General features: G+C 52.0%; 9 protein-coding genes across 9 annotated transcripts; 7 read left to right on the top strand and 2 right to left on the bottom strand.

Annotated features, from left to right (window-relative positions):
• The first annotated feature begins 313 nt into the window (after window positions 1-313).
• Window positions 314-1,804, top strand: NCU04040 (tRNA (uridine-2'-O-)-methyltransferase TRM7). Its single transcript, XM_952562.2, has 2 exons — window positions 314-507; window positions 577-1,804. The coding sequence occupies exons 1-2, from the start codon at window positions 405-407 to the stop codon at window positions 1,635-1,637; spliced, it is 1,164 nt and encodes a 387-aa protein (XP_957655.1). The 5' UTR covers window positions 314-404; the 3' UTR covers window positions 1,638-1,804.
• Window positions 854-2,620, bottom strand: NCU04039 (GNAT family N-acetyltransferase). Its single transcript, XM_952561.2, has 2 exons — window positions 2,234-2,620; window positions 854-2,143 (listed from the first exon to the last, which is right to left on the bottom strand). Exons 1-2 carry the CDS (start codon window positions 2,457-2,459, stop codon window positions 1,812-1,814), a joined length of 558 nt encoding a protein of 185 aa, XP_957654.1. The 5' UTR covers window positions 2,460-2,620; the 3' UTR covers window positions 854-1,811.
• A 2,138-nt stretch (window positions 2,621-4,758) lies between these two features.
• Window positions 4,759-6,054, top strand: NCU04038 (hypothetical protein; the record flags this gene model as incomplete). Its single annotated transcript, XM_952560.2, has 2 exons — window positions 4,759-5,351; window positions 5,478-6,054. The coding sequence occupies 2 exons, from the start codon at window positions 4,759-4,761 to the stop codon at window positions 6,052-6,054; spliced, it is 1,170 nt and encodes a 389-aa protein (XP_957653.2).
• A 198-nt stretch (window positions 6,055-6,252) lies between these two features.
• Window positions 6,253-8,213, bottom strand: NCU04037 (hypothetical protein). Its single transcript, XM_952559.2, has 3 exons — window positions 7,365-8,213; window positions 6,849-7,287; window positions 6,253-6,778 (listed from the first exon to the last, which is right to left on the bottom strand). Exons 1-3 carry the CDS (start codon window positions 7,907-7,909, stop codon window positions 6,458-6,460), a joined length of 1,305 nt encoding a protein of 434 aa, XP_957652.1. The 5' UTR covers window positions 7,910-8,213; the 3' UTR covers window positions 6,253-6,457.
• A 1,931-nt stretch (window positions 8,214-10,144) lies between these two features.
• NCU04036 (hypothetical protein) lies at window positions 10,145-11,374 on the top strand. The gene is made up of 4 exons (XM_952558.2): window positions 10,145-10,310; window positions 10,494-10,728; window positions 10,836-10,928; window positions 11,002-11,374. Exons 2-4 carry the CDS (start codon window positions 10,522-10,524, stop codon window positions 11,077-11,079), a joined length of 378 nt encoding a protein of 125 aa, XP_957651.2. The 5' UTR covers window positions 10,145-10,310; window positions 10,494-10,521; the 3' UTR covers window positions 11,080-11,374.
• A 777-nt stretch (window positions 11,375-12,151) lies between these two features.
• On the top strand, window positions 12,152-16,869 carry NCU04035 (hir-1). Its single transcript, XM_952557.3, has 4 exons — window positions 12,152-12,455; window positions 12,603-12,896; window positions 12,967-15,630; window positions 15,699-16,869. Exons 1-4 carry the CDS (start codon window positions 12,419-12,421, stop codon window positions 15,809-15,811), a joined length of 3,108 nt encoding a protein of 1,035 aa, XP_957650.2. The 5' UTR covers window positions 12,152-12,418; the 3' UTR covers window positions 15,812-16,869.
• A 3,839-nt stretch (window positions 16,870-20,708) lies between these two features.
• Window positions 20,709-21,878, top strand: NCU04034 (hypothetical protein; the record flags this gene model as incomplete). Its single annotated transcript, XM_952556.3, has 3 exons — window positions 20,709-20,942; window positions 20,997-21,319; window positions 21,380-21,878. 3 exons carry the CDS (start codon window positions 20,709-20,711, stop codon window positions 21,876-21,878), a joined length of 1,056 nt encoding a protein of 351 aa, XP_957649.1.
• Window positions 21,879-23,428: 1,550 nt separating this feature from the next.
• NCU04033 (covalently-linked cell wall protein) lies at window positions 23,429-25,105 on the top strand. Its single transcript, XM_952555.3, has 3 exons — window positions 23,429-23,814; window positions 23,879-24,326; window positions 24,390-25,105. Exons 1-3 carry the CDS (start codon window positions 23,641-23,643, stop codon window positions 24,752-24,754), a joined length of 987 nt encoding a protein of 328 aa, XP_957648.1. The 5' UTR covers window positions 23,429-23,640; the 3' UTR covers window positions 24,755-25,105.
• A 220-nt stretch (window positions 25,106-25,325) lies between these two features.
• NCU04032 (hypothetical protein) lies at window positions 25,326-26,791 on the top strand. The gene has a single exon (XM_952554.2). It carries the CDS (start codon window positions 25,649-25,651, stop codon window positions 26,711-26,713), a length of 1,065 nt encoding a protein of 354 aa, XP_957647.1. The 5' UTR covers window positions 25,326-25,648; the 3' UTR covers window positions 26,714-26,791.
• Window positions 26,792-27,203: the final 412 nt, after the last annotated feature.

The following is a 27,203-nucleotide window of genomic DNA, read 5'->3' as shown; positions in this document are numbered from 1 at the left end:
CGCCTACCTATTCCAGGTCTGGCTAACAAGCTTGTAGTGTAGAGGGTGCCGACAGAATAGGACGTGGAAACAATCAGTCTGACTTTGATGGAGGAAACAAAACATGAGACGACATCTTATGATTCAAAGCTTTCGTTTATCGCCAAAGTCCTTCCCTCCAAGTATGCGCGTCTATGGTGTGCGAGTGCTGGGGCCGCCAAGGTGCTCGATAATTATGCCGGCAGAATCCTTTTTGGCGGTGACTATTTGCAGCAGACGGACCCAAATCGGCGCCCAGCGACAGCGACCCGTCACCAGGCAAAAGTGGGGCCCAGTCTCTTTCACAAGCTCCCGTCATTCACTCTCGTCACCCACTCGCGGCACTTCATTATTCGACACAAGTAAGTGAGAGCGAAGCATTCAAAATGGGGAAATCATCAAAAGACAAGCGTGATGCCTACTATCGCCTTGCAAAGGAGCAAGGATGGCGTGCCAGAAGTGCCTTCAAGCTTCTTCAACTAGACGAAGGTAAGAACTGTTTATTGCATATGTAATGTAAAGAAGTGTATCACCGCTAACACCGAGCGTTCCCATCAGAATTCAACTTGTTTGAAAATGTCACTCGTGTGGTCGATCTCTGCGCTGCCCCCGGTTCCTGGTCTCAGGTTCTATCGAGGGTTCTCATCAAGGGAGAGAAGTTCGGCCGGTGTGCTTGGCAAGACCGTGAGGCCAAGTTCCGCCAACAGATGCTCAACGTCTTTCCCGAGAAGCAAGACGCTCAGGATGAGGTTCAGAGGGTGCAGGCGACTCAGGAGAGCACGCCGGCTCCCAGGGAACAGGTCAAGATTGTGTCCATCGACTTGCAGCCCATCAGCCCTCTGCCAGGAATCATCACTCTCCGAGCCGACATCACACATCCCGCCACCGTTCCGCTTTTGCTTAAGGCGTTGGACCCCGATTTCGACCCAAGCACCATGAACCCGCAAGCCTCACACCCAGTGGATCTGGTCATCAGCGATGGTGCGCCCGACGTCACAGGCCTGCATGATCTTGACATCTACGTCCAGTCACAGCTCCTCTTCGCAGCCCTCAACCTCGCCCTCTGCGTCCTCAAGCCTGGCGGCAAGTTCGTCGCCAAGATCTTCCGGGGCCGCAACGTCGACCTTCTCTACGCCCAGCTGAAGGTCTTCTTCGAAAAGGTTTACGTCGCCAAGCCCCGCTCTTCGCGCGCCAGCAGTGTCGAGGCCTTCATCGTCTGCATCAACTTCCAGCCTCCTGAGGGTTTCACAGCCAACCTCGAAGAACCTCTTGGCGTCGGCAACAAGCTTGCCGAGATGTTGGCCGAGAAGCAAGCCAAGGAGGAACCAACAACAAAGAGTGCCACTCAGACGCCAGCAGATAAGGATGGCATCTACGACGTCGAGGTGGAGGACCTCACCAACGAGCCCCTGAAGGATATTCGATGGGTGGCCCCCTTTGTCGCCTGTGGCGATTTGTCCGCTTTCGACTCGGATGCGTCCTACAAGCTCCCAGATGACCACGTCTCACTCGACCCGGTTCAGCCACCCACGGCACCCCCGTATAAGCGTGCCATTGAGCTGAGGAGGCAAAACGGCGGGGCGTACAAGAAGACGGGACCAGCAACAGCGAAGGCGTGAAATTTCTTTTCCCGTTATTTTCTGTTCAAGATAAGATTCCCAGTAACCAATCAACGTCTGCCGACCTACCTGCCTGCTGCACATACCAAACTCAGATGACATGACTAACTCGTTTGTCTCATGATATACCACCATTGAACCAAATCCTTCTTGTGTCTCCCTTTCCGTACTGACTTAATCTCCCATCTTCCTCGCTACGGCCCCCAGCCCCCTCCTCTGCATGATTATCAACTTTCCCCCACTCTCCTTCGTATCCTTCATCCCCAGCGTCCTCTCATATAGCTTCGCGGCGTACGCGTCGCCCGTGAACAGCATGACCCGCCTCAGCTCGGGCCACTGCTCCACCGCCTCATTGAGACACTCCATCATCCAGGCGCCGAGCCCTTTGCATTGGTACGCGGGCAGCACATAGACGTCGGTTAGGTAGCCAAAGGTTACGTAGTCGGTTATCAGGCGGGCGTAACCGATCATTTGTTGCTTTGGGGGCGGCTGCTGGCTGGAGCTGTCTTTTTGAAGGTGGGGCTGTGTTAGCATGAGCGAGTCTTGTGCGTGTGTGTGTTTGTGTATTTGTCTGCTCTTGAACTGTAAGCCCTTACCTTGTTCACTGTATCCCTTCTCTGTGACATATAGCGCAAAGTTGTATGAGTGCTCTACCATCCGCTTCAACGCCTCCTCTGGCAGGTCTCGCCCCCACCAGACGGTGTCGGAAGCCAGAGCAGTGTTGAGGGCGGCGAGGTCAACTAGGTTTGGGTCGGTTGAGTAAGTGTAGATGGTGTTGTCGACCTCACGGGTCCAGCTGCGTATGTGGTCCTTGGGAGTCATCTTGAGATTTGTCTGGATTGTGGTTTGGCCTAGTTGGTTCAATCACGAAAATAGTCAATGTTGGTTTTGAATGTGTTTCTCGAGTTGAGTGACTACTTCCATGCATAAGACGTGCCTTATATATATATATATACATATATATATATTCACCGTCCCAGAAGGAGCCATAACTACTACATGTACACTAACTACTACAAGTCAAGGTAGTATCAATGCAAATGACTCATTACAACGCCAGAAAGGGCATGGGCTCTCGGCTAGTGGGACTTGGTCACTCGGGCCGAGCCTCTACATGTATCCGAACGTATCATAACCTCCAACCCCTGTTATTGTCATTGACTGCCCCTAATGTCAACAATGACATAGTCACGAGGTAAAAGCTCCACATGTGTCGTTTTGTTCTTGATCCGTTCTCGGTGCTTTATTGCTAATCCCGAGTATCAAGTACCTTGAAGCTGTTTCTCTACTAAAGGAAAACCACCGAGAAGAATCACAACTGCGAACTCCGCGTCCTTAATTCCATATCGCCTCTTGAAAATTAAACTAGTTGACCAAACTCAGAATGCCCGATGTCAACTGCTCAAGAACAACGCGCAACAGACGAGCGAGTTGACAAAACTATTTCAAGAACCCGTGCCCTTCTCCTGACGAAGGCCGGACGACCAGGGACATACCCGAGGGTATGACAAAGAGAAGAGTAGAGATAATTAGACCGACGAGGAGTTATAGAAAGCCGTCTGGAATCGATCACCTAAGGGACTTGTATGTTGCCCTTTTGTGCCTTCCCATCAACGCCCCAAGACTGACCACTCAACCTTCCATTTCGACTTTTGACCGCCATCAGTCTCGAGCCGTGCGATAAACCCATCAGCTCAACCATCGTGCCCTCTACAACAGTATCGAGGATAGATATACCAAGACATGGAGCTGTAACGATTGTAATTCGTTCCGAATCTGCTGCTGTAGCGCAGTCATTTCGGGAATGAGCCCTCTATTATTCTCCAGTTTTCTCCTCGTTCTTGCATTTACAATCAGTCCTTCCTTTATATAGGAACAAATTTGATCATGTACTGTGCGTGCCCAACCGGTAACGTATCTATTCTCAATTTCATTGTAACACTTGATGGGAGGATGGATATTGCTCGCTGACAAGTGTATCAAGGCAAGTCAAACAACAAGGCCTTGTGCTTTTCATTGACTTATCGTTCGAGCCGGTAGCAGGCACACATTCACTTCACGGGCAGCCAGCTTGGACGGGATATGAAGGGCAGAGTGCGAACTGATGGAAGAGGGGAACATCATCATCATCCTCAGAGGCTCACAATGGGTTGTACAAGATCCTTACCTGTAGTGAACCCGACGGTGAAACAAGTAGGAGCAACAAGAAACCTGTAGAGTACAGGTGAGCAGACACAGTCTCGAGGGTTGCACCTACAGGTATGTCGTCGACCTCACAAAGACTAATGTAAACCATCATGGTCACTTGTCGCCTCAAAACATACACTGGTAGATACTTAGTGGTAGATATTTTAACTTGTTTGGACCGGTCCGAACATGTGTTTGAAAGCGGGAGGCAACTCGTCGCAGTGAAGTTATCGTCTCAAGCTGTCCTCCCGCCAGACGATTGAGTAGCTGGGTTCCTGTCAGTTGCACCGGGCCGTAGACATGCGCATTCCCGCAGTCAACCAAGGACAAGCGGCAAGTGCGGAGAGACAGCGAGCGCGAAGGTTCCTTCCGCGGCTGAACACACTTGTGGCACTGCATGCGCGCATTGGGACTGGATGTACTATGATACATGATATTCACAACTGAGGCAAAATGCACTTGGAGCTTAGGCTGGCGGGAGTCTTCAGCTTCAGTTTTCTCAATCCACTCTCATAAAAAGGGGGCCTTGAGGAAAAGGTCCCACCCAAACCCCACAACCATCATCAAGTAAGTCTAGCTGATATTCTAAATATTCAAGAATGGAGGTGATCGCCGTCCTCTGAGCTCCGTACTATGACCGCGCGGGCTAAACTAGAAAAACATGCTCGATTTTGTGCAACGGCGTCTGTTTCCATCAATGTCTTCCCCTCACTTCCCTTCCTTCGGCTTCATTTCACCGTAACGATTTATTTCCTCTTTGGAAGGCACTCCAATTTAACATGACAGTGACGAAACATCAAATCACAACTACCATAATCCAGCCTTTCCAGACCTTTTAAGTTTACCGTTCTTGATTTTTTTTATTGGGTTGATCCCTGTCCACAAGCCGCCAGCTCGTCGAAGCTTCCAGACTCACTTCGTTCTCACTCAAATTATGATAACAAAACTCACCCGGCGTGTCCTACCCGTCATAACCGGCCTCATTCTCACCTACATCTTCTTCCCCTATCTTTACTACTACGGTGATTACGTCCGCCAAACAAATCCCTTCTCCGGCCAGCGCTCCATCGAACAAGCCTTCACACCCACCGACTCCGAGCTCGCCTGTCTCCGTGGAGGTGGTGGTGGTGGTGGTGGCGGCGGCGGCGGCCATGTCCCTTTTCCCGTGTCCGGGTCCGGGTCCGGGAGCAACAGTAACAAGGAAATTGAAAGTGGTCATCCATCCCACTTCTCACGAGAAGGATCAATCCCCAACATAGTCCACTTCATCTACGGCCTCGCAAACCCGCAGTCTCACCCCTCAGCCGGGCACTTTGACTTCCTGTCCTACCTCGCAGTGCGCGCCGCTCTGGTTTCTCTACAGCCGACCGTCCTAAACTTGCACTATACGTACCTCTCATCTCCCCCGTCTCCTGATCCGGGCGCCGATCCGCTCTCAAACCCCTGGATCCGGAGGCTGGCTCAGAAGTGGCCGGACAAGTTTAGGCTGGTTCACCACCCGCCACCACCAGAAGAGGAAGGAACGCAGTATGCTCATCTGTCTGACACTCTGAGGCTGCAAATCCTGTTGGAACAGGGGGGGATTTATCTGGATATAGACGTCTTTGCTTTCCGCTCCTTTTCCCCCTTGTTATTATCCCCAGGAGGAGGTAGAGGAGGAGGAGGTGATCACCAGCGGGACACATTGCTAGGCTACGAAGGCGGCAGCCGCTGGGGTCTATGCAACGCCGTTATTGTCGCTCGCCCCAACGCGACGTTCATCAGGCGATGGCTGGACACCTACGAGAATGTGGACTTGGAGAAGGAAGCGTGGAATTATCGGAGTGTCTTGTTGCCCAAGGAACTTGCTGAGCAAGGAAGGAACGACAAAAGCGGTGACGATGTGGTACATATAGGTAAAGAAGAGGCAAGGGGAAATGAAGATGGGAAAGATGCTACAGCAAAGGGAGATGTCTGCGCCTTACCTCCTGATGCCTTCTTCTGGCCCACTTGGACATGGAGACACATCGAGTGGATGCATACCCCCTTGAAAATGAAAGAGGAAAAGGAGTTTTGGGAGGGACAGATTGCCAGGAATGGAGGAGGATTGTTTGAGAATCAGATGGCGTATCATGCTTGGGGGCAGATGGCCTGGGATAGGTATTTGAAGTGGTTGACGCCCGAGGTGATTAGGACGAAGGATACGAGGTTTAATTTGCTGGTGAGAAGGTTCTTGGAGGATGACTTGTAGATGGGGGAGTGCGGTCGGAAAGAGGAGATAGAGTTATAATGGGCAACCCCTGGGTATCTTAAGGTTCCGGTTTGGAGGGGTATGGTGCGGTTGATACTTGATTCGGCGTTCGGTGTTTGTCGAGGTCACCAGGAACTAAGGTTTGGTAAGGGGGTTCGATGAAGGGACCAAAGGCGCTTTGGTGCCCTAGAACGGTATCGTTGTTGAAACATCTCGTGTGGTAATTCTTAGTGGTAATCGTTAATGGTTTGCATTTCTGGGAGGTGATACCGTGGACGCTACACAGTATCCTCTACCATTTTCCCAAACACCGGCTCAATGCTAAATCATCTCAAGTTTCGCATCTCTATGTGCCAGCTCAGAAAAGGCTTGATCTTCAGATTCTCATTATCTCTGGAAGACGTCATGGGAACCAGCTGCGAACCGATTCTACCATACTCAGACGCCTGGCCGTATTAGGTTCTTTGAGCTTATTCGTGCAATACGCTGGAAAGTTCCGAGTCCTCCGCCCGTCACACTCGCACCGGCATCCAATACCGCCTTCACGTTCTGGGCTATATGGACCATCAGGAAGTAGCTTCGACTCGAACAGTTGACCATTTGGTGCATTGGCTGGACATTGGTAATACCAGTCGTGGCGGTAACCAAAGTCTTCAAAGTGGTGAACTTTGTGGGAAGGAAGAAGCATGTGCAAAGCAAGAGAATGGACGGCTGCGTCACCCCACTGAAAACGACGTAAAGGTGTCAGTACCCTGGTCTGAAGATTGTCCTGGTGAAAATAAGAAACAACGTACCCGCTCGTAGTAAAATCCCCCAGTCTTATCAAGATACTCAAACAACCGCTGATAGTCCTTTCCCCGAAAAAAGTCCAGGTTGGCAATTTCAAAGTTGGACCAGTAATGACACAAACTCCACCCATCGCCAGAGCGGTCGCGGTGCCGAAACCAACCCATGAAGGGGCGGAGTGGCCAAGGCACCCATGAAGCAGCTATCGTGGCCTTCCACAGCTCCGTGGTCGGAATGTTGTTCAACTCCTTGTAGTCGGCCATCTTGCGGAAGAGGCTTGGGCACGTCCGCGGCTCCTCTGGCAGAGCGATGGTGAAACCGTACACTTTGTCGTGCTTGGCCATTTCGACAAAAGGGTCGTAGGTAATGGAACAGTAGAACTCGACGTCTGGCTCGATCCGCCAGTACCAGGCGTAGTCTTTGAGTGCTTCGAGGGTGTAGAATTTGCTGTGAAGGGGAACAGAATGGGGAGGTTAGAAGAAACGTGGGTGGAGGAAGCAACGGAGAACCGTGGCTAGACTCACCCAGAGTAAAACCGACACATGTGGTGATAAGTTTCCAACCCAGCATACAGGATCCCCGCCTCCCCCTGTGCTTTGATAGATGCCTTCGCATCCGCCACATCCATCCACTCGGGAAACAGCCATTCCTTCTTCGGCACGAGCTCGAACCTCGCTTCCCCACTCACAGTCGCGTTCATGGCGCTGATGAACTCCTTGCTGAACGGCTCATCGTTCAGGAAGACGATGGGGTAGTGAAACCACTGATTGAAGTGTTTCTCAATGCTCTGCACCGTCTTGAGCGCCTTCATCAGCTCCTGGTTGCGGACCAGCATCACCATCGCTGCCTTCTCGCGCGGTTGGTCAATGGCGGGTTCTTGACATGACGTGTAAAAGGGCTCGTCGAGCTCGTGCTCGGGTTGTCGGACGGCCCATCGTTGTGTGTGAAGGAAGACTTCGATGAGGGCAGCTGTCAGGATGAGGAGGAGCGCGAATCGCGTGTGGCGGCTGAGTGCAAGGCGCGGTAGACCCAAGGGGAATAGCCGTAGGGAGGGGCGGAGGCGGGCCATCGCCCGCAGGTGTCAAAAAATAGGTGAATAAGCGTCAGGCTCTGGGTGCCCGCCAGCTTGAAAGTTGAAAGCTTGAGATCCGGGAGTGAGTCGTAGGCAAATAACTAAAGTTTGGGTGATCCGCTTTGTTAGTGCGATGACGGTCGAGGTTCAACGGTAGGTGGAGATCACTATCTGAGCATCCTCCCGCATAACAAATAAGGATACCCGCAGTCTGATCATGGCAAAACCATGGAAGAGAGTTATGAGGGAATTAGCCAAACTGGATTGTTGTTGAGCGTCTGGATAGGATTCAATGATTTTCATATTTCTCCAGGCGACTGTACTCGTCGTCGATTTGGTACAACTAAACTATACTAGGTGTAGCGCCGGGAATAGGTATCTGACCCCAGCAATCGACCAATCTTCAGCTGATTCTGGGAACGATGCCAGTCCCGCCAGTAACTGTGAGACGAACCACCTCCAAGTACCATGTACCGTACTGCGTACATCCTGCCTCAATTGTGAGTACCTCTACTGTTGTGAACTCTTGGTATCAGATACAGGCATGGTCGTGGGAGTCGCGATACGTACAAGTGACAGCCCACACAGCATAAAGCTTGCCTTCCCATGGAATAGCATGATGCCATTCACTTCATCTCTGGCAGCTGTTAGGTTGTTGTCATGGCAGATATTAGTTAGATAGAATCTATGGGAATACGCTCAACTACCTCTATGTATACCTCTACCTACACTACTGCGCAGTGGTGTTTGTGTAGTGCGCTATTGGACCCTGCAGTTGCTGCCCCTGAAGCGTGGGGTTCCTTCCACTGCACCCGCTGTGGCCTGTGGGTGATTTACACCGTCCCGGTACACTACTTCGACGATGATGCCTGTCGGTGATCGTGGCTTCTGCGCTCTTTCCATTTCCTTGCCTCGAGCTTCGACTCTTCGACTTTACTGTGAGCATGGCTTGATGTGAGTACATTTTTTCATTTTGCCGTTCGAGTGTCAGATAGAATGATCCTCATTGATTGGTCTACGTCTCACTCTGAACCTTTCTTTATCCGCCGCCGTGAGCTACCAACACCACGCAACCCAAATATCTGAATAGCTTCAAATCCTCACCTACCCAAGCACCGATCCCAGGGACCATGCACGTGGGGTTCACCGACCGATGTCCCCTGGGAAAAGACGTTTGTGGGTCCCATCCTTACCGTGCGATCTCGACAAAGCTATGCAGAGCTATGATCCGTCAGCTTGGGAACCAAAGGAAAACGGGCGTTCGGGCCGACAGGGCATTCCCTTGCAGACCAAGATCAGATGGTGCTCTCGAATTCGACGTGTCAAACCACTGATCTTGTGAGGGATCTTGACCATCTTCCTGTTTCCTAAAACATCCTCAAATGGTGCTCTCTCGAGTCACCCAGACTTGGACCGCCGGTCTTCGGACGCTCAAGTTGCCCTGGCTACGTCAGTGTCATGCTAAGAAGCCCATTCCATTCCACATCCTGGATTCCGTGCGGCACACACAGGCTTAATGTGTAGGCTGACAACGTGGCAACCGCCAACGGTCGTTCAGTTCAGTCAGTACAGACTGTGCAAAACCATGGCGACCATACCCACCTAAGTATCTCAACAAGGCCTTGGCTATCCTGTTACCGAGGGATCACAACACATTGTTTCCACCACCCGGCTTTCTGCAACTTTCCCGTTGCCGGTCAGGGAGTCGGTCGACTGAGCAAAAGGGCGGTAATGTCCTTTTTCATCATGTGCTGAGGTAGCTTTTTTTCTCTCTTACCACTACCGCCAATGGACCCATCCACTTAGAGCCTAGGCCGGGCCACTGCCTGGTCTCCCGCCAGCGGCTGCTTGGAGAGACGCCTCCGGGCTTCCTGGAGAAGCTTTTAGCGTTACGGATTACTCTTATCAGCGGCAAAAGAAAACAAGCTCCTTGCTCATTTCAGCAGCCAGCAGCAGCACAGCACGGCACAGCGCCCGACATCCGGCCAGCTCGAGGCCCGGTTGGAGCTCCTTTCCTGGCGCTGGCTCTGGCCGCCATTGCAACGAGAGAAGCGGAAAGGAGGAGCTTGTGAGGTCCACGAATGTCGTAGCCCTGCTTGATCAGAAAAGGTGGGTGTTTATTACGAGTCCAATAGTCCGCCGATGCTCGAGGCCCCCCCAACCTCGTTGTTTTGGTGTGTGGTGCCCGCCGCCCGACCTACCGTACCATTGTTGTTTTTTCGTTTGCGACCCGCGACGACATACCTTAAGACACACCTCTCTTCTTTCCCCTTCCCTCCCCTCCTCTCCTCTCCTCTCCTCTTCCTTATCTGGCCCTTTGGTGAGAAGAGCTTTAGTCCACCGTATCTTCGCGAAGAGCATTTTTGCTTCATTTTCGCTGCTGTTGTATTATTGTACTGTAAGTCAAACCCCCCAGCTTGCGACATCTGGCGCATCGCATGTTGTGTCGCTTGCGCAATGTTTGCGCGGGGCTTGTTTCGCGAGATCTTCTCCGCAACCGCATTTGCGCCCAACGCTTTGCCCTGTCTTGTAGTCGCGCTCTCTCAACCGTAATAGTACGCTCATACGTCTGCCTTTTCAGTTTCCAAATATACTTTAATCACGACAACATGGCTCGCGAAGGTACTCGGTCGCAAACCGGCAACTCCAAGCCGCGCGTCTTCCCCGTCGTCGACACCGCGCCGGCGGTCAAGCGGACTACCAAGCCCAAGCCCGCAGCTTCTGAGGAGCCCAAGGTTGCGCCCGCGAAGGGCGCCAAGCCTACGGGCGTAACCAAGAAGGCGGCCCCGAAGAAGGAGAGCACCGTTGCGAAGAAGGCAAGCGCTCTCCCCTACTAGATTTATAGTGGTCCATGTGCGGTCCTCTTGGCCGAAGTGCATGATCACTTCCCTGTGCGGCATCTCGATGTTAACTCACGCTACAGGTCAAGGCTGTGGCGGAAAAGGTCGAGAAGAAGGCTGGAAAGACGGCCGACAAGGCGGAGAAGAAGGCCGACAAGGCGGCCGCGGAGCCAAAGGTACCGTGTCATCTACCTTCCACCTAATTCCCCCGCTGGCATCTTTCACTCTGGCTAACGTCTGGCACTGAAGGAGCCAAAGCCTAAGGCTGCGCCCAAGAAGAAGGCTGCCGCTGCCCCCGTCGCTGCTCCTGTTGCTGCCGCCGAGTAAGCTGGATCACCATCCAAACCGTCTCCGCCCGTTCTTCGCCGAAAGACAGAAGGCGGGAGGAGCTTGGCCCACGTTTGTCGTCACTCGTCATGCATTTTTTTGTTTGGATATCTCTGCCGGTTGATGTTCGGAGTTTGTGAATCGTGCAATCCGGATATTGGGTTATTCTGTCTTTTGTTTGGTCTGTCTGTTGGTGTCTCCTGTGTGTACCTGATGAAATCGCAAATAGCGAATGTGTTACCGAACTCTGGTGGACCACCGGCCATATTCCGTTTGACTGACTATGACATGTGGGACAAGTCTTGCCCAGTGATGCCAATCGAGACCGGGTAGAGTTCATAGGGACATATCCGGTCTGCCGTTCTTATGTTCCTGGTGACAGGGCACAACCTGAGATGTGCGGCGTGAAACTGTAGGGTGCTGTGTGTACCTGGCCAAATGTCTTGAAGCGGGAAGGTGATGGAGGTGGACTAGAATCAAGGCGCTCGTGATCGATTCAACCACGAGGTTTAGCTGAGTTTCGATGCTAAGATGGGATCGATCAAAGGGATAATTTAATATGATATGAAAAGTGAGGAAGAAGCAGTAAACACAAAAGCGACCAAGGCCGTCGAGATCTTGCCTGGTAATGATTTGTTCAAAGTTGTTGAAACGGATGAGGAAATTCCAAAGAAGTTCTTACAGAAGGTTGATGGAAGGAACTGAACAGAGCCATTCGGCCACAGCTGCATCTCTTACAGGGCAGGCAAACCCGCCATCACGCAGATGCCGGGGGCAATAGCGCCATGGAATCCCCGGCTTCACTGCAAGATTACCATAGGTGCTGGGCCTGCCAAGACGTGTAAATCTCATGGGCAACAGAGGGGAGCCGGCCGGGGACGGAATCAATCCGTATGCTACCTAGAAGCTCCCAAGCTCCCAAGCCAGCCCCAGAGCAGTGCAAGCCCAGGCTCTTGCCGGGCGTCAAAACAACAACGGCGTCACCCGCACAGTAGTCTAGTGTCTCTGGGCCCTATTTGTGCCTATCAATTGGCTGTTTCCAGAACTAGAGGTAGAACAGAAACAGCCACCCCTGGACGGGCGGAACGAAGAGCAGCCCCAGGCGGCCGGGGCAACAACTACCTAACTGCCTGACGCGGCGCGGGCAATCCATCGTCCCCGTTGCCCGTCGCGCATCCCAATCAGAATCCCTCCATTCCACCTATTTCCACTACAGTACCACCTTCACAAACAAAAAAGTTGGCCGGCCGTTGTTGTCTTTGCTCGGACAACTCCCCTGGACTGACGGCGTCGCACCCGACATGAATACACCATATCGGTTGAGAGACTCGATCCAAACATGCATCTTATCAAGCCTTCATGGCTAAGCCATAGTGGTGCGTTTGACCTTGGCAGCTTCAGTTCCGAGCACATCCTCTGTTTCCATTGTGTCTCCAGCTTGCGGCAATCGACAACGTTGCACGCCATATTGTTTGGCTTATGATCGAATCCCCAGCTAACTCTTGTCTTGTCTTGGCTTGTAGGCGAACAAAAGGACTTTGAAGTGTACAGCTGCCACGTCTCTCCCGACGGCAAGAGACTGGCTACCGCCGGCGGAGATGGCCATGTGCGCGTCTGGTCCGTCGAGGCCATCTTCAACTCCCATGACAGAAACTACACGAAACCCCGGCAGCTCTGCCACATGAGCCACCATCTCGGAACCATCCATTCCGTTCGCTTCTCACCCAACGGCCGCTATCTCGCTTCCGGTGCCGACGACAAGATCATCTGCATCTACCATCTCGACAGCAACCCGCCATCTCACACATCCACCTTTGGTATGGTCAGACATGCTGGGACAAATAGGCAGTCACGGGTAGAGGGCCACAGTGCTGACTAGGTTCTCAGGTACGAACGAACCGCCCCCAGTCGAGAACTGGAAGACGTATAAGCGACTAGTTGGCCACGACAACGATGTGCAAGACCTCGCCTGGTCCCCTGACAACTCGCTCCTCGTGTCCGTCGGTCTCGATTCCAAGATTGTCGTGTGGTCTGGGCATACGTTTGAGAAACTCAAGACGCTGGCGGTACATCAAAGTCACGTCAAAGGCATTACGTTCGATCCGGCCAACAAGTTCTTTGCCACGGCAAGCGATGACAGGACCATCAAGATCTTCCGCTACACCGCGCCAGCGCCAAACGCAACCCAGCACGACATGGTCAACAACTTCATCCTGGAAACCTCGATTAGCGTCCCGTTCAAGCACTCGCCGCTGACGACATACTTCCGGAGGTGCAGCTGGTCTCCTGACGGTAACCACATCGCTGCGGCCAATGCAGTCAACGGCCCCGTTAGCAGTATTGCTATCATAGAGCGGACTGGCTGGGACAGCGAGATCAACTTGATTGGACATGAAGCCCCTACTGAGGTCTGCATGTTTTCACCTCGCTTGTTCTATACCCAGAAACCAGACGAAAACTCAAACGCCAATGGCGCTGCCTCTCCCGGCTTGGTAACAGTCATTGCGTCTGCCGGACAAGATAAAACCCTGACTATCTGGAACACAAACACATCTCGGCCAGTCCTGATAGTCCAGGACATAGCGTCCAAATCAGTTTCCGATCTCGCTTGGACTCCAGATGGTCAGACAGTCTTCGCTGCTAGTCTAGATGGTGGTGTGATTGCTGCCCAATTCGAGACGGGAGAGCTTGGATGGGTAGCGAAATCAGAAGAAAATGACAAGGCCTTGCAAAAGTACGGCGGATCCAGAAAGGGAATGGGGACTGCCGAAGATGTTGACGGTCTTCACCTAGAGAATCACAGCAAGGAGAAAGAATTGCGAGGAGCTGAATCAAGAATGGGTGCGTTGATGGGGGATCCAGGTCCTGCGCAAAAGGAAACCGCCACTACAACCAATGGCGTCAAGCCAGCAGGAAAGGCTGCCGATACAAACGGTACAACAACCCCAGCTCCCCCAGAGAAGCCCGAGGAGGAAAGCGCCGATAAGACGGCCGAACGAATTGCCGAGCTGAAATCGCGCGTTACGATCACAAAGGATGGCAAGAAGAGAGTTGCGCCTTTGCTCGTTTCATCATCCGGAACAGGCTTATCATCTTTACCGCAGGCACAGCTGGTTGGCGCAAGCTCGACAAAACCGGTTCAAAACGACAACCCCCAAACGATATTGGATCTCTCAAAACCATATGACGGTCTACCTCGGGGCGGTATTGCGGCGATGCTACTGGGAAACAAGAGAAAGGCAGTTATCGTGGAGGATGAGGAGGAGGAGGAGCCTTCTGCCAAACGCTCAGCTACTGGTCCTGTCCCTATAGTAGTAAATGGGGTTGAGGGTCTGGAGCCAGCGCCTCTTTCAGCACCCGCTCATGGCCTTGTGCCTACCCCTGAATTCCTGCGACCCGCCGTCATTAGCCCCAACATTGCCTACTCTCAGGTCAGGCTGGCTGTCCCCAAGATTCGATCGCACATTCTTCGACCGCTTGAAAGGGGCGTTCTACAAGAGGAGACCAGCCTAGAAGACGCGACAAAGGTTCCAGAGAACATTGTTCTGGAGGCGAAAAATCCTGCGCATATTCGCGAACCCGCACGTATCACTGCCACTAAACGTGGTGCCCTGCTATGGCAGGATTTCTTACCCCGTGCCATTATCCTGGTTGCTGGAAGCAAGCATTTCTGGGCTGCGGCATGTGAGGATGGAACACTTCACACATGGAGCCCGGCGGGACGTAGGCTTATGAATGCCATCATGCTGGAGTCACAGCCTGTCATTCTCGAAGCAAGAGATTCGTGGTTGCTTTGCGTTACCGCAGTTGGTCTATGCCATGTCTACAACATCAAGACGATGTCGTCACCTCACCCACCTGTTTCTCTAGCTCCCATCCTCGACGTTGCAATGACCTCTCTGTCACCTCACGGCGCAACTCCAGCGCCTGGTGTGACATCTGCTCATCTGAACAGTTCTGGTGTCATTGTTGTGACTTTGAGCAACGGAGACGGCTTCTATTATTCAACGAGCTTGTACGCTTGGCAACGGCTGTCAGAATCTTGGTGGGCCGTGGGAAGCCAGTACTGGAACAGCAACGACTCTTCAGTCAGCGCGCTACAGACAACAGCTGTGGGCCCGGTTTCGGGAGCTAAGAACGGGGAAGGAGAGACCAACGTCTCGGCCGGAATCATCCCATACCTCGAACGCCATACCACGACTGAATTCCTGCTCAAAGGCCGGGCCTACACACTCCAGCGCCTTGTCAAGGCCCTCTTGGCAAGAGACGGGTTTGAGAACTTCGAAAGCAGTGTCAGCATTGCTCACCTTGAGAACCGCATTGCGGGTGCTTTTGCCTTGGGCGCACGGGAAGAGTTCAGGCTCTACCTTTTCATGTACGCCAAAAGGATCGGGGCCGAAAATCAAAAGACCAAGGTTGAGGAGCTACTGAATAGCCTGATCGGAGGCGTTTTGCGAGACGCAGATGATGGAGAGGGTTGGTTTAGCAAGCAGGACAAGCTTTGCGGGTGGGACCGCAAGGACCTTCTACAGGGTGTTGTCCTAATCTTGGGTGAGTCTACCAGTGCTACTTCCTTCCAACAAGTGTTATGCATGACTGTTCTAACTTCACAACAACAGGCAAATTCCGCGATCTCCACCGGTTGACTGTGCAATACGCTAGAATATTGGACATGACTTTGGGTGACGAGGAGAAGGAAACCACCGATGAGGGCATGGAGGTGGAGGACTAGGCGTCTAGCCTCGTGTCTGACTTGGTTGGGCCCTGCCCCTCGGTTGTGCAGCCCAAGCACATCACTGCCATCAGTTCAACCACCTCCCTGTCTGGTGGCACCGGAGTCGAAGATCAACAAAGGACCAGGACGCCCAGGGGTCCAAAGACCCCCCACAAGGGGACAGGTCCCAAAGCAAAGTCCCCTATAGTCACCCGTTCTGCCTCAAAACTTAAGGGTTCATCTGGCGGATGAAGGACCAGGTATCTTCGTCGTAAGCGCCAGCTCTATACAATGGGTATGACAAAACTTTCCAACATGGGGGATCCCACACAGGCCTGTGCTGTATGCACTGGAAATACAAGGCGATGGTTGCTTTGCGGCAAGAGCAAACGAAGCGGGGGGGAACTGATAGAACCAAGGGCTACTCCATGCGAGACTTCGTATATACTGTTGCCAACTAACAAGCGACGCACTCTTGCCCCCATAACGTGGAAGAGGCAGGCATTCAAACAAGGAAAGCGAACCACCAAATAGCTTCTCAAGCCCCCTATGCCAACAAACCAAAAACATAATCTTCACATCTTTCGCCTGTCAGATGATCAAAAGGGTCAAATCTGTATTGATTTATGGTTCGGGAGGCCTTTACTACATTTCGGCGTTAACAGGAGGTTTATGCAGGAGATAGCAACGTGATGCATTACCATCAAACAAATAGACAGCGTACGCGGGTATTGAGATCACCTGTTAAGAATTCTGCGCTCTGAAAGTATTATTGATCTCCATGTGAGCATCTGGCAACATCTCGGCTATCGGCGAAGCATAAGAAAGGCGTAACTTGTGGCATGACTGGAAATACGATGATGGTGTCGGGCTGACCCACGCCGTGGTTGACAAACGGCGTAGGAGTGTAGCATCACATTCCTCACACCTTGGTGAAGCGGGGGAGGAGAATGGAACAGCGCCTTCGTTTCGTAAATTTGGATTCTCCCTCCTATAAGACAAATAGGGGTAGTGTCATCCAAAATCCCAAATATCGTACTTGACGAAGACGTACAAAAGCCACGCGAAGAAGAAATGCAGCTATGATTACACGCCTCAGACACAGCAAGCATGCAATACAACTAGTACACTGTCATACGGGATATATACTGTGAAAGCGCCTATGGTCGGAACCAAGCTCCGGTAATGATTTTTCTTGTAGCAAGTAGGGTTTTAGCAAAAGGAGGGGTTTAGCATTTGCAGGGGTTTTCACTGTAGAACACCGCCGATGGACCGGAATGGTGGGTTAACAAACCCCGATATAAGGGTGTAAGTGCTTGCTCATACCAAAACCTTACCTGTGTTGACGCAAAAACCGGATCTCACAAGCGGAATTACAACAAGCAGTTGGCAGTCCCAGTATAAACCTGAAAATCTGGCACACTCCGCTGGTTTCGTAATGAGTTTCTTTAGGGTACAAGCATCAGAGGTTGGGGTGTTGCAACTAAAGGGGTTTATACTTCAAGAATCAAGGCACCATGTAACATCCCCTTACCCACCCTTATAGTTTCCTCCCTCCCTCTCTCTCTCTCTCTTCTTTCCCATCTCTTCCCTTGACTTCACAACTCACCGTCCGTCTTGCCATCCAGCGAACCCATCCGACCTCCTCCTCCAGTAAACCATAACCACGAAACAACATCTCCAAATATGAAATCCCCCACTCTCACCTCCATCTTCCTCCTTCTCCTCGCCCAAACCGCCACCGTCCGCTGTCAGAATAATACAAAAACAAATACAACAAATACAACAACAACAGACCCCGTAATCACCTCCCTCCGATCCTTTACCGAACTTTACTGTGATGACAAAAACTGGTCAACGGGGTACACCCTCTCTCGCTCGCAGGCCACGGGGACTTGTATAGGATTGTACGAGAGCCGGAGTCTAAGTGTGGGGTTCCTGGATGCTAGGTGTCATGGTAGGCTGGTCCTTTTCTCATCTGGTGTTGTTCTTCTTGATGTAATCACTGGCTTTTGTTTTTGGTAGGTAGAGGTAGGTATAGGAAGCGGCTGGGCTTGGTCAAGGTATGAAGGAGGGAACTTTACTTTTCAAGGAAGAGCTATATTACGATGGGGAAAGGAAGGGGGGGGGGGGGGGTAGAAGGGGTTGAAAGGGGAGGGGGTATGCAGTCAAGGTGGAAAGACGAATGCTGACATTGATGATACCTACACTAGTGACGGTCTATACAGAGCAGGGATGCAAAGATCCGGGAGTGGCGATTGGTGTTGACGGGTGTTTCTCTGATGAGAGCAAAGGGCTGAATGGGTATAAGGTGGATTGTCGTTGGTGGTAGGTAACCGAGCACCTGGCGGATCCGGTAAGCTATTGATGGAAGGATGAAGGGAGATGTCTGGTATGGCTTGTTTTGGGGATTCGGCCGGTGGAGAAGCTGAAGGGTTAACTACGTGATGGGAATGAGAGGGTCAGTGTTTTGAATATATGTACGATATGGGTGGACGGGAAATGTAGACAGAGAGAAGCAACTTTACATTGACCAGCTGATTCTATGTGTGCAGGGGAAAGATGGTCGTCGACGATTGAATTGTTTTCGGCAAGTGTCGTTGCTGCGACAAGCTGATGTATAACCAATTTGCGATGATATTTACATTGACATCAAAAGCCTGTGCAGTATTGTACTGGCCCCAGAAACTATGAGGTCCTATTGATCATGGCACCCGGCGGCTTTCCGGAACCCGGATTCGAGGGCCCCATAAAGCCCGTCAGTGGGTCCTCGGGAGCGGCCCGGGTGGGTCGAGTGATCCTGTGGGTCTGCCCAGGCCCCCACATATTCTAGATCTTGGAAGTCCCGGTTTGGATATTCGGCGAGAAACTTGCACAGAAGAGACACGGTAGTGCAAGGTACTCTTTGATTTTATTGCCCGAATTCAGCGTTTGCTGTCAATCAGGTGTCCTGTACGTCAGAATTCTCCGCCCGACCACGCAAACACTGATCAATACTTCCAATTGTCAGTGGAAGAGGAGCCCAGTGATCCGCCATGCCGCCAGGTACCCTATGATCATGATCGACTAGTTCAACTTCATGGGTAGGTATTGTTAAGACCGTTCTGCACTTATCTCGATCAACGCCATGGTTTTGTGAAACCCAGCGTCGTTGGATGTAGCAACATTTGGGCTTTTACTTAAAGCCATAGTCCTGCATCTATCCAGACCTACAAACCCCGGGCTTGATAAGTAATACAAATAACGTGGCGAGTTCAAGGTAGAGGAATGGGAGATGTTTTGAGAGAAGCCAAAAGTCTGCACATGACTTGAAGAGCAATATGACAGGGCCAGAAAATATAGATTAAGCGGTGCATGAAGACTTCCTCATCGTGCAGTCTCTTTTTACAAAACAAATACATTTACCTACCAAACTCTTTGGAGTATGGACTTCTTCTCAGCCAAGTCTGACTTCTCTTTGTCTCAAGGCGTGCGGTCAACCCTAACTGGTTCACCCATACCGTAAACAGTATACTCAACGAATGAAGGGTGACTACACTGCACCTCAACCAATCACCAAGGAGGGCTTCGCCACGCTGTTACTGTGAATGGTCAAGCTCTGCGCGATGTAACACCCCAGTTTCCTTTTCTTGATAACGCCAAAGTCACTTACAGCCACCCCATCAACGGCCCGGGTCTTGGCGTTTTCGCACAGCAAGCCCTTTTGGGAAGTGGTGGCCCTTAACGCAGGGTCGCATTTTCGGTTGTCAGAGGGGAAAGACTTTGTCTGGTATGTACCTGGTCCCCGTTTTCTTCGGAGATTCAGAATAAGCTGTACCAAAGATTTGTAACGAGGAGTTCCTAAGACGACAAGAGAAGTTCGTTGAGGCCCAATGGAATATATATATACGGTTTCGTACCTGTCTGGCCAGAAATAGAATTTCAGCAAGGCGTCGGATGAGGCTTGCGGGGCAACATCAAAACGGGGATACATTGTTTTTCCACGGCGGTGATAAAGACGGGGGAAAGATATTCGAAGATACAATGTGACACAGTCTGCTACGTACCGTTTCCTTTCTTAGACGGGCTGTAAAACGCCAAGCCAATAGTCGTGATACCTGTCGACAGCCACATCATGGAGCACTAGTCATCGAATGGAGAAGTTAGCCGAGTCAGAGCAAGAAACTGAACCATCACTCACCACGAAAGTCGTCCACCAGAAGACCCAAGGGACCGCAAGTGGGAGAAAAAACAAGTCACTTGGTGGATAATGGTTCGGATGGCACTTATGAGTTTTCGCCTGAACTCGTCCGTGATTCAACGAAGCCAATACGAGGACAACAGCCACCTCGCAAGGGCTAGACCATTGTTGAAGGGGGTTTGTTTCGTTTGGGGCTTGCAAGCTCCGAAATCTAACGTCCTTGCGAGATATTTAAGTGAATGCTGGTCCCGATATTGGGGTTTCATCACCAACAACCACCGGCATAAATGGCAGGATGCTTCCTTGTCTGGTTTGCGGCTGAAGCAATAATCGATCAAGCCCTGACTTCTCATTGGATCCTAATAACCAGGAAACATGCAAACAGGGGCCCTCATGGCTTGCCGTGTGTCTTCTCTTGGCTACAGAGTCCACAGATTCTGCCTCGTCCCATGCAAGAGAACCGATCAAAAGTCAAGCTGGCTGAAGGAGATCGGCAGAACAAGTCACTTTGGACTTGATACCCCTCGAGCTCGGTGCCACTTTGGGTCGAGTTCGATGCAGTGTGTCTGGCGGACCCCTGACATGTTGGTTTTCTTTTAAGTCAGGTCATCCGCGTATACACTCTGGCTCGAGTCGTTTCTTCTGACCTACGACTTCTTTTCCTTTCCGAGTCTCATAAGGTTTTTGACAGCATACCATAACTATTCAGTCAGCACTGCAGAGACTCGACTCAATATGGCATCATATGAACCAAAACAACCGACTGTTGCGACATCCGCAGAATGGAAGCAGTCTTGGTCAGCACCCAAGGCCGCCCCGGGGAGTGAGGAGCCCTGGACCACCGAAACACCGATTTGGCATGCTGTTGTGCGAGGCTTCCAGATATTTTTCGGCCTTGTGATTGCCGGGATGGCTGGTTATCTCATTCATGGTTATATGATGGACGCTTTCGCGTTTGGTCTTGTTTGTGTAAGTCACGTCTTCGTGGACGGCCTTGATGTCATCGACTGACACATTGTGAAGTCGCTATTTACCTGGATCATTTGCATCTGGTCACTGGTCAGCGAAAAGGTCCTGAGTGCTCGAAAAGCGTATAATATTTGGGCGACTTTGTCTTTGGATTTCTTCATGATCATCCTTTGGCTGGCCTCCATGGGTGCAAATGCGGCGAACCGAGCAAAGTTCACAGTGGATGTCAATGTCGAAGGATGTTACGATGACGGAAGCACCATCAGTGCCCATCACTGCATCGTGAGCAAGCGTGAGCTTGTGAAGCGGGGCGCTGTCGCTGGCGAAACCGGTCTCGCAATGATGTCTGGTATCGCCGGTCTGAGTGCCATCCAAATGTGAGTCTCAAGCAATGGATTTCCTGATGATTGATCGTCGCTGACTGGCGGTTGAACCAGGCTCCTCTTCGTCGCAACCTTTGCCTATAACGCGCATAAGTTCCGGCTGTACTACCAGGCCAACAAAGGACCCAAGACTACCCACAACGGGGCCCTGGAGATGAACGCACAACAGACGCCGATGCTCAGTGTCCAACAAGGAGGACCTGCACCACCATCATACCCACAGTACACCAATCAGCAAGCAATCCAGCCGCAGGTCCCCGTACAACAGCCGGTAGAGCAGTATCAACCAACGCCTACAACGTCTCCGGCACCGGGCTCAATCCCGACCCCGTCCCCACAGCCATACACATATGGACATGTCGAACAGCAATATCCGGCACAGCAGGTTCCCGCTCAGTATGCTCCGGCTCACCACCCTCCCCAGCAGTATGCCGAAGCCCCAGGTCACACCCCAGCCCAGTACCAACAAACTACCCAGTCCTACAGCCCCAACACACATGAGATGCCCACTCACTCGCAAGGATATTCACAACCTACCTCATTCCCACAGTGAGATGTAGTGGTTGTGCGATGGTCGACTCGTGCTGAGGAATGGCGAGCGAGGTTGGCCCATACAAGTCATGAGGCGCGTTGCCTTGGTTGATGTTTATTTTGGATATCCGGCAATGAATATATAAGGGGTCCAGGTTTTGATGCGTGCGGAATGTCTTGTGCCGTTGACTGGTGCATATCTATGATACCTAGCTGAGGATAGGTAACACCGAGAAGAATCCATCTTCGGTCCTGAAACCCTTTTGGAGAAGTTGGGCATGCTGTGTAGCACCAGATGGAGGGCCTGTTTCCCACGGCATGATCCAGGGGATACCTAATGATACCACTTTTGAATTTTGAATGTTGACAGCTGCAGGGTGTGTTGACTAGCAGAAGCTGAGATCGATATGATGCGTGTAACAATACACAACCTCAAGTGTCGTCCTTCAGGTGTGAAACTCTGATCTGGACCATTGATGCCTGCTCTGTGTATTCGCCTCGGACACTTTGCTTTTTTTTTTATATACCTCTAGTTGAGCAAAAGGCAGGTACGGCCGCATGAAATAGCAAGTCTGGACTGTGTGTCGTGATTTGCCCTGCGCTGCTCAATAGTTTGGAAGGTACTACTGCCAACTTGAGGCTCTCAGAGTGGAGCCACAGATGTCGTACTCTGTGAGGGAGCTGCCCAAAGGGTAGTCACGACTGTCATCATGATGTGAGCGGGAGGCCACACTCCAGTGGACAATCATCGTGATGACCGGCTGAATTTGTCTTCGTTGTGGTTCACTTGGTTCCTTCGTTCCTGGCGATGCTCTTCACAAGTTCGTTCTTTCAATTGATGTCAAGCAGTCACGACTGGTAGAGACATGTTTGTTCAGCCAGTCGCGACCAAGTGACACTTTGACATATGCAACTCACGCGGCTGGGACCGAACAGTACCCGGTTGCATGCTCAGTGATCACAACACCGAGTCCAACGGGTCTCGAGTTGTTCAGGGAAGGTACCGATCACAGTCCTGGCCCAGATCCTTCCACGACCCGCCGAGTCAACAAACTATCATGATCTTGAGTGTCGATGTGTCCAGGCTCGGTCAACAGGACGTCAAAACAGCATCGCTCTTTCCATAGCTCTGTCTCTCAATGGAAAGCACAAGCGTAGTCTTTTGGAGGTGTCACTCATTCTTGCATGTGCCATTTCATCAACGCCTCTTTGTCCTGAGTGCCTATTAGTAACACCACCATAGTGCCTTACTGTAGTCCGCGAACAGTGTGGTCAAAGATATGAGCCCATGTAGGAAGGACTCGTCGAATTGACCCAGGAAAGAATGGTGGAGGTCTGACGGGTGATACCTGGAAGACCGGCTTCCCAGGTACCCGAAGGATGGACATCCGTGGTTGCCCAGTCCGACCACAAGATGAGTGAACAAAAGCAACAACATCCGAATCCCAGGAGACACGAAAACAATTGTGGGAGCCAGACCAAGTCACGTCGATTCGGCTCTCCAAGTTTTCCACTTAAATCCGGCCTTCCGTCCCCCTCGGTTCCCGCTCCAGATCTTCTACAAGACCACTCAGCTTCGGGAGCTTTTTTACTTTTTGCTTATGATATTCTCATCCCCAACATAGCTTTTGCCAGACACTGTCCGCCGCATTCTCCCCCATTCATGACTGCTGCCACCACCACGGTCTCTCCTTAGCCGCTTCCATTTTCGCCTTCTGTTTTCTGGATACCCCCCACCATCATCCAGTCAAGACAACTCTCAGCAATTGCTCCATCACGACAAGATGAAGCAATATCAGATCCTGACTCTTCTTGCCTGCGTGGCCTCGGCCGCTGCCCAGGGTGTCACGGCCAAGATCGCCCCCGAAGCCAAGGCCCCCGCGGGATGTGGCCCGAACTTCAACGACAGGTTCGAGCTGGACATCCTGGAACTCGGCAACCCGACCAAAAGACGTGAGGTAGGGCCTGAGTGGTACGACTCGGATGACCAAGATGGATGCTGACAATACCACCGTACAACAGCAGGTCCGCCAGTGCCATGGCGAAGGCACTCTCGTTTCCCAGCTTGTGGATGGTGTGTTGACCGACGCCCACGGTCGAACCGGATACATTGCCTCGAATTTCCAGTTCCAGTTTGACGGTCCCCCTCAGGCTGGTGCAATCTACACGGCTGGCTTCTCGGTGTGCAACAACGGCTCTTTGGCGTTGGGCGGGTCCACTGTCTTCTATCAATGCCGCTCCGGTGACTTCCAAAACCTTTACGACCGCTGGTGGGCTGAGCAGTGCAGTCCCGCAGAGATCTTGGTAATCCCTTGTGGTGACAGCCATCAGAACGCTGCGATCAACGGCGTCGTTGTCGGGACCACAGTCCTACCCACGACAGTGGTTATCCCGCAGAGTGATGGTGAGGGGAAGGCCGTGGTTACTACGGCAGCTGTTCCGCTATGCTCTGTTGGCCAGATCGGAGATGGTATGTCGTTGTCTCTCCCTTCCAACCATTTGTAAGTTGTTGAAACTGACGTTACCAATATAGGTCAAATTCAGGGACATCCGACCCTGTGTTCTGAATTTGAGTTCCCCACGCCACTGACGGACCTGGTACCCGTTTCTGAGTATGCCGATGGTCAAATCCAAGTGACGCCTCCTGCCCCTAATACACCTGGAAGACCCCAGTCGCAGCTCACGCCCCCTAATTCAGTTCCCAACATTTTTCTGACGACTACTCCTGTTTCCGGATCCCCGCCAGCCCAGAGTACCGAGGTTCCTCCTGGGGTCGTTGTCGTGCCGCCCAAGCCCAGCGTCGTGATCACCAACGATGCCGGCCGCCGCTGGCTATCTAGCATCAACGGATACATAGGCATTGCCCTGGGCGTTTTCGGTGGCATGCGGTTCATCTGAGCACATGCCGTGGCGGGGTGAGATATTGTGTTAGGGGGGAGGGGATGAATACATGATTAGAAGTCGGTGATGTACATAATTAGGGAGTCACGCCAGAGCGAGTACATTTAACAGGTTTTGGGGCCAACTTTGTCTTTTCTTTCTCCACCTCTTGATGTCGAGTGAAGTTGGTGACGAAGTTGGTGATGCACATGGGTTTCTCGATTGCGTGGTGTTGATTGCCAGTCCCGAGTGGTCGTAACTGAACGCGTCTCGATCAGGACATTCCACTTCCGGTATGCTCTTATGTTGCATTCAAACGTTTTTGATATACTTACTTTGAAAGTTGATTTCTCGGCAGTTCCTGAATGGAGAAATTGTTAATGGACTGTGGCCGACATGTTGCCAAATTGTTTCTGATCCTGTTCACCTATGTTCGGTTTATTGTATGGGGACCACTTCTATAGGTACCGAGGTACTCTACGCTAGGCCTTGAAGCCCTCTGAACCAATTGGGGGACATAAAGTAGAGGTAGCGTTCAAGTGCAACCGGCAGGCAGCCTAGCGTTGCAGGACCCACCCGGTTTTCAGTGGACTAAACGTCACGGCTGCTCGAGGTCGCCCTGCAACCCTCGCTGTCGCGTAAACTTCCACTTCCCATTCTACTTCTTCGCAATCACAAAATCGCCGGCATTCCCAAAGCCGACGGCGCTATTGCTGCTTCCAACGAGGAGCATAATAATCAACAAAAGACACCATTCAATCTACGACAAGCTCACGATTAGGAGCTATCCGCGGCAGCTGCCCCCTTCCTCACACGCCCATCCATCACTCCAAGCACCCATCCAACATTGCGTTCTAGTCTCCAGAACCGACTATCAAGCAAGCCGCAGTATACTTGCGCCATCTTGCAACCATGGCAGAATACTGGAAATCTACGCCCAAATACTGGTGCAAACACTGCTCCGTCTTCGTCCGCGATACCCCTCTCGAGCGCAGAAACCATGAGTCGACCGCCAAGCACCAGGGCGCCATCAAGCGCTCCCTGCGCGATCTACACCGGTCCGCAGACCAAGAAGAACGAGAGAAAGAGCGAGCGAGAAGGGAAGTTGAGCGGTTGAATGGGGTTGTTTCTGGCTCTGGCTCAACAACACCAAGGGCCAGTGGGAGCGGGAGTGGTGGCGCTGGACAAAAAGGAGGACATAAACCTGGTGGTGGTGGAGCAGGAGGAGCTGGACCGACGGGCGCTAATGCTGCTGCTGTTGGGTTAAGCGAAGCGGACAGACAAAGGCAATTGGAGCAATTGGCTGAGTTGGGCGTGAATATCCCGACGGAGCTGAGGGGGAGTATGGCGTTGGCGGGGGACTGGGAGGTTACTAATGTTAGGGTCGTCAATGAGGACGCAGAGATTGCAGCGGCGGGTCAGAATGCCGGTGCAGGTGGTGCAGGTGTGATTCCTGTGGGAGCAGAGGGGAGAGCGGTAGGTGTAAAGAGGGAGAGGGAACGGACGGAAGAGGAAAAGGAACAGGAGGAGGCCATCAAGGGATTGTTCAAAAGACCGAAGAAGTGGGGCGTGGGAAGCAGGGTGGCGAAGATGGAGGAGGATAAGGAGTTGGAGGAGTTGTTGAGCGGGGGGATTCCACTTAAGAAAGAGGAGAAGGGAGCAGTCAAGACGGAGGAGGAGCAGGATGTCAAGAAGGAAGACGGGGATGAACAGGACGGGGAGGTGAGCGTTAAGCAAGAGGAGGACGGCGTAGAAGGGGGTGTGAAGAAGGAAGAGAATGCCGATGCGGAGGAGGACAGCGCCATGTCCAAGATTCCGGCTATCAAGAGCGAGCCCAACGAGGCTCTGTCGGGGATTGCTGATGAAGTTACCCCTCCGCTTACTACGGGCGAGTCTGGTGCTACGGCTGCGGCTACGGACGCGGTTCCGGCTGTGGTGTTCAAGAAGCGGAAACCGAAGAATGTGCGGCAGAAGTAGGAGGGGTATACTCGTCTAGTAATATCTCAAACCTTGCATGTTGTATTTTGTCAATGATACCCATTTACTACCCTTGGAGATGACTGTGGCCTGTGACCGAGCTCTGATCCGCATTGAAGGTAAGTTTCGTTGCTACGATTATCGACGTGGTGACTAACATCACCGACACAGATACTGATGATGTAGAAAGGTATTCGTGCTAAACATTCCTGTTCAGCTAACCACCTTCAAGCTTCCGTAGTACTTTCACCCTATCCACTCAGACAAGAACAATAAGCCGGGAACAAGGACAAGCTCTAGTACTTACTGTCTCGCGGCACAAGTTCCGAAGTCCGAACATCGTCATATCCGAACAAATCCGTTCTTTGTTGTTAAAAACCAATGCCTCAACGAAAAGCACAATGAATACCAACGGACAAGTTACCCGCAGTACCCAGCCGCAACACAGGGCAGACAAGGCTCACAAAGGCACATGAAACCGGGGCAGCAC

The sequence above is a fragment of the Neurospora crassa genome, linkage group VI, assembly GCF_000182925.2.
Source record: "Neurospora crassa OR74A linkage group VI, whole genome shotgun sequence".
Taxonomy (NCBI): Eukaryota; Fungi; Ascomycota; class Sordariomycetes; order Sordariales; family Sordariaceae; genus Neurospora; species Neurospora crassa.
Note: the sequence above shows the minus strand (reverse complement) of the source record. Positions and strands in the feature narration are given on the sequence as shown.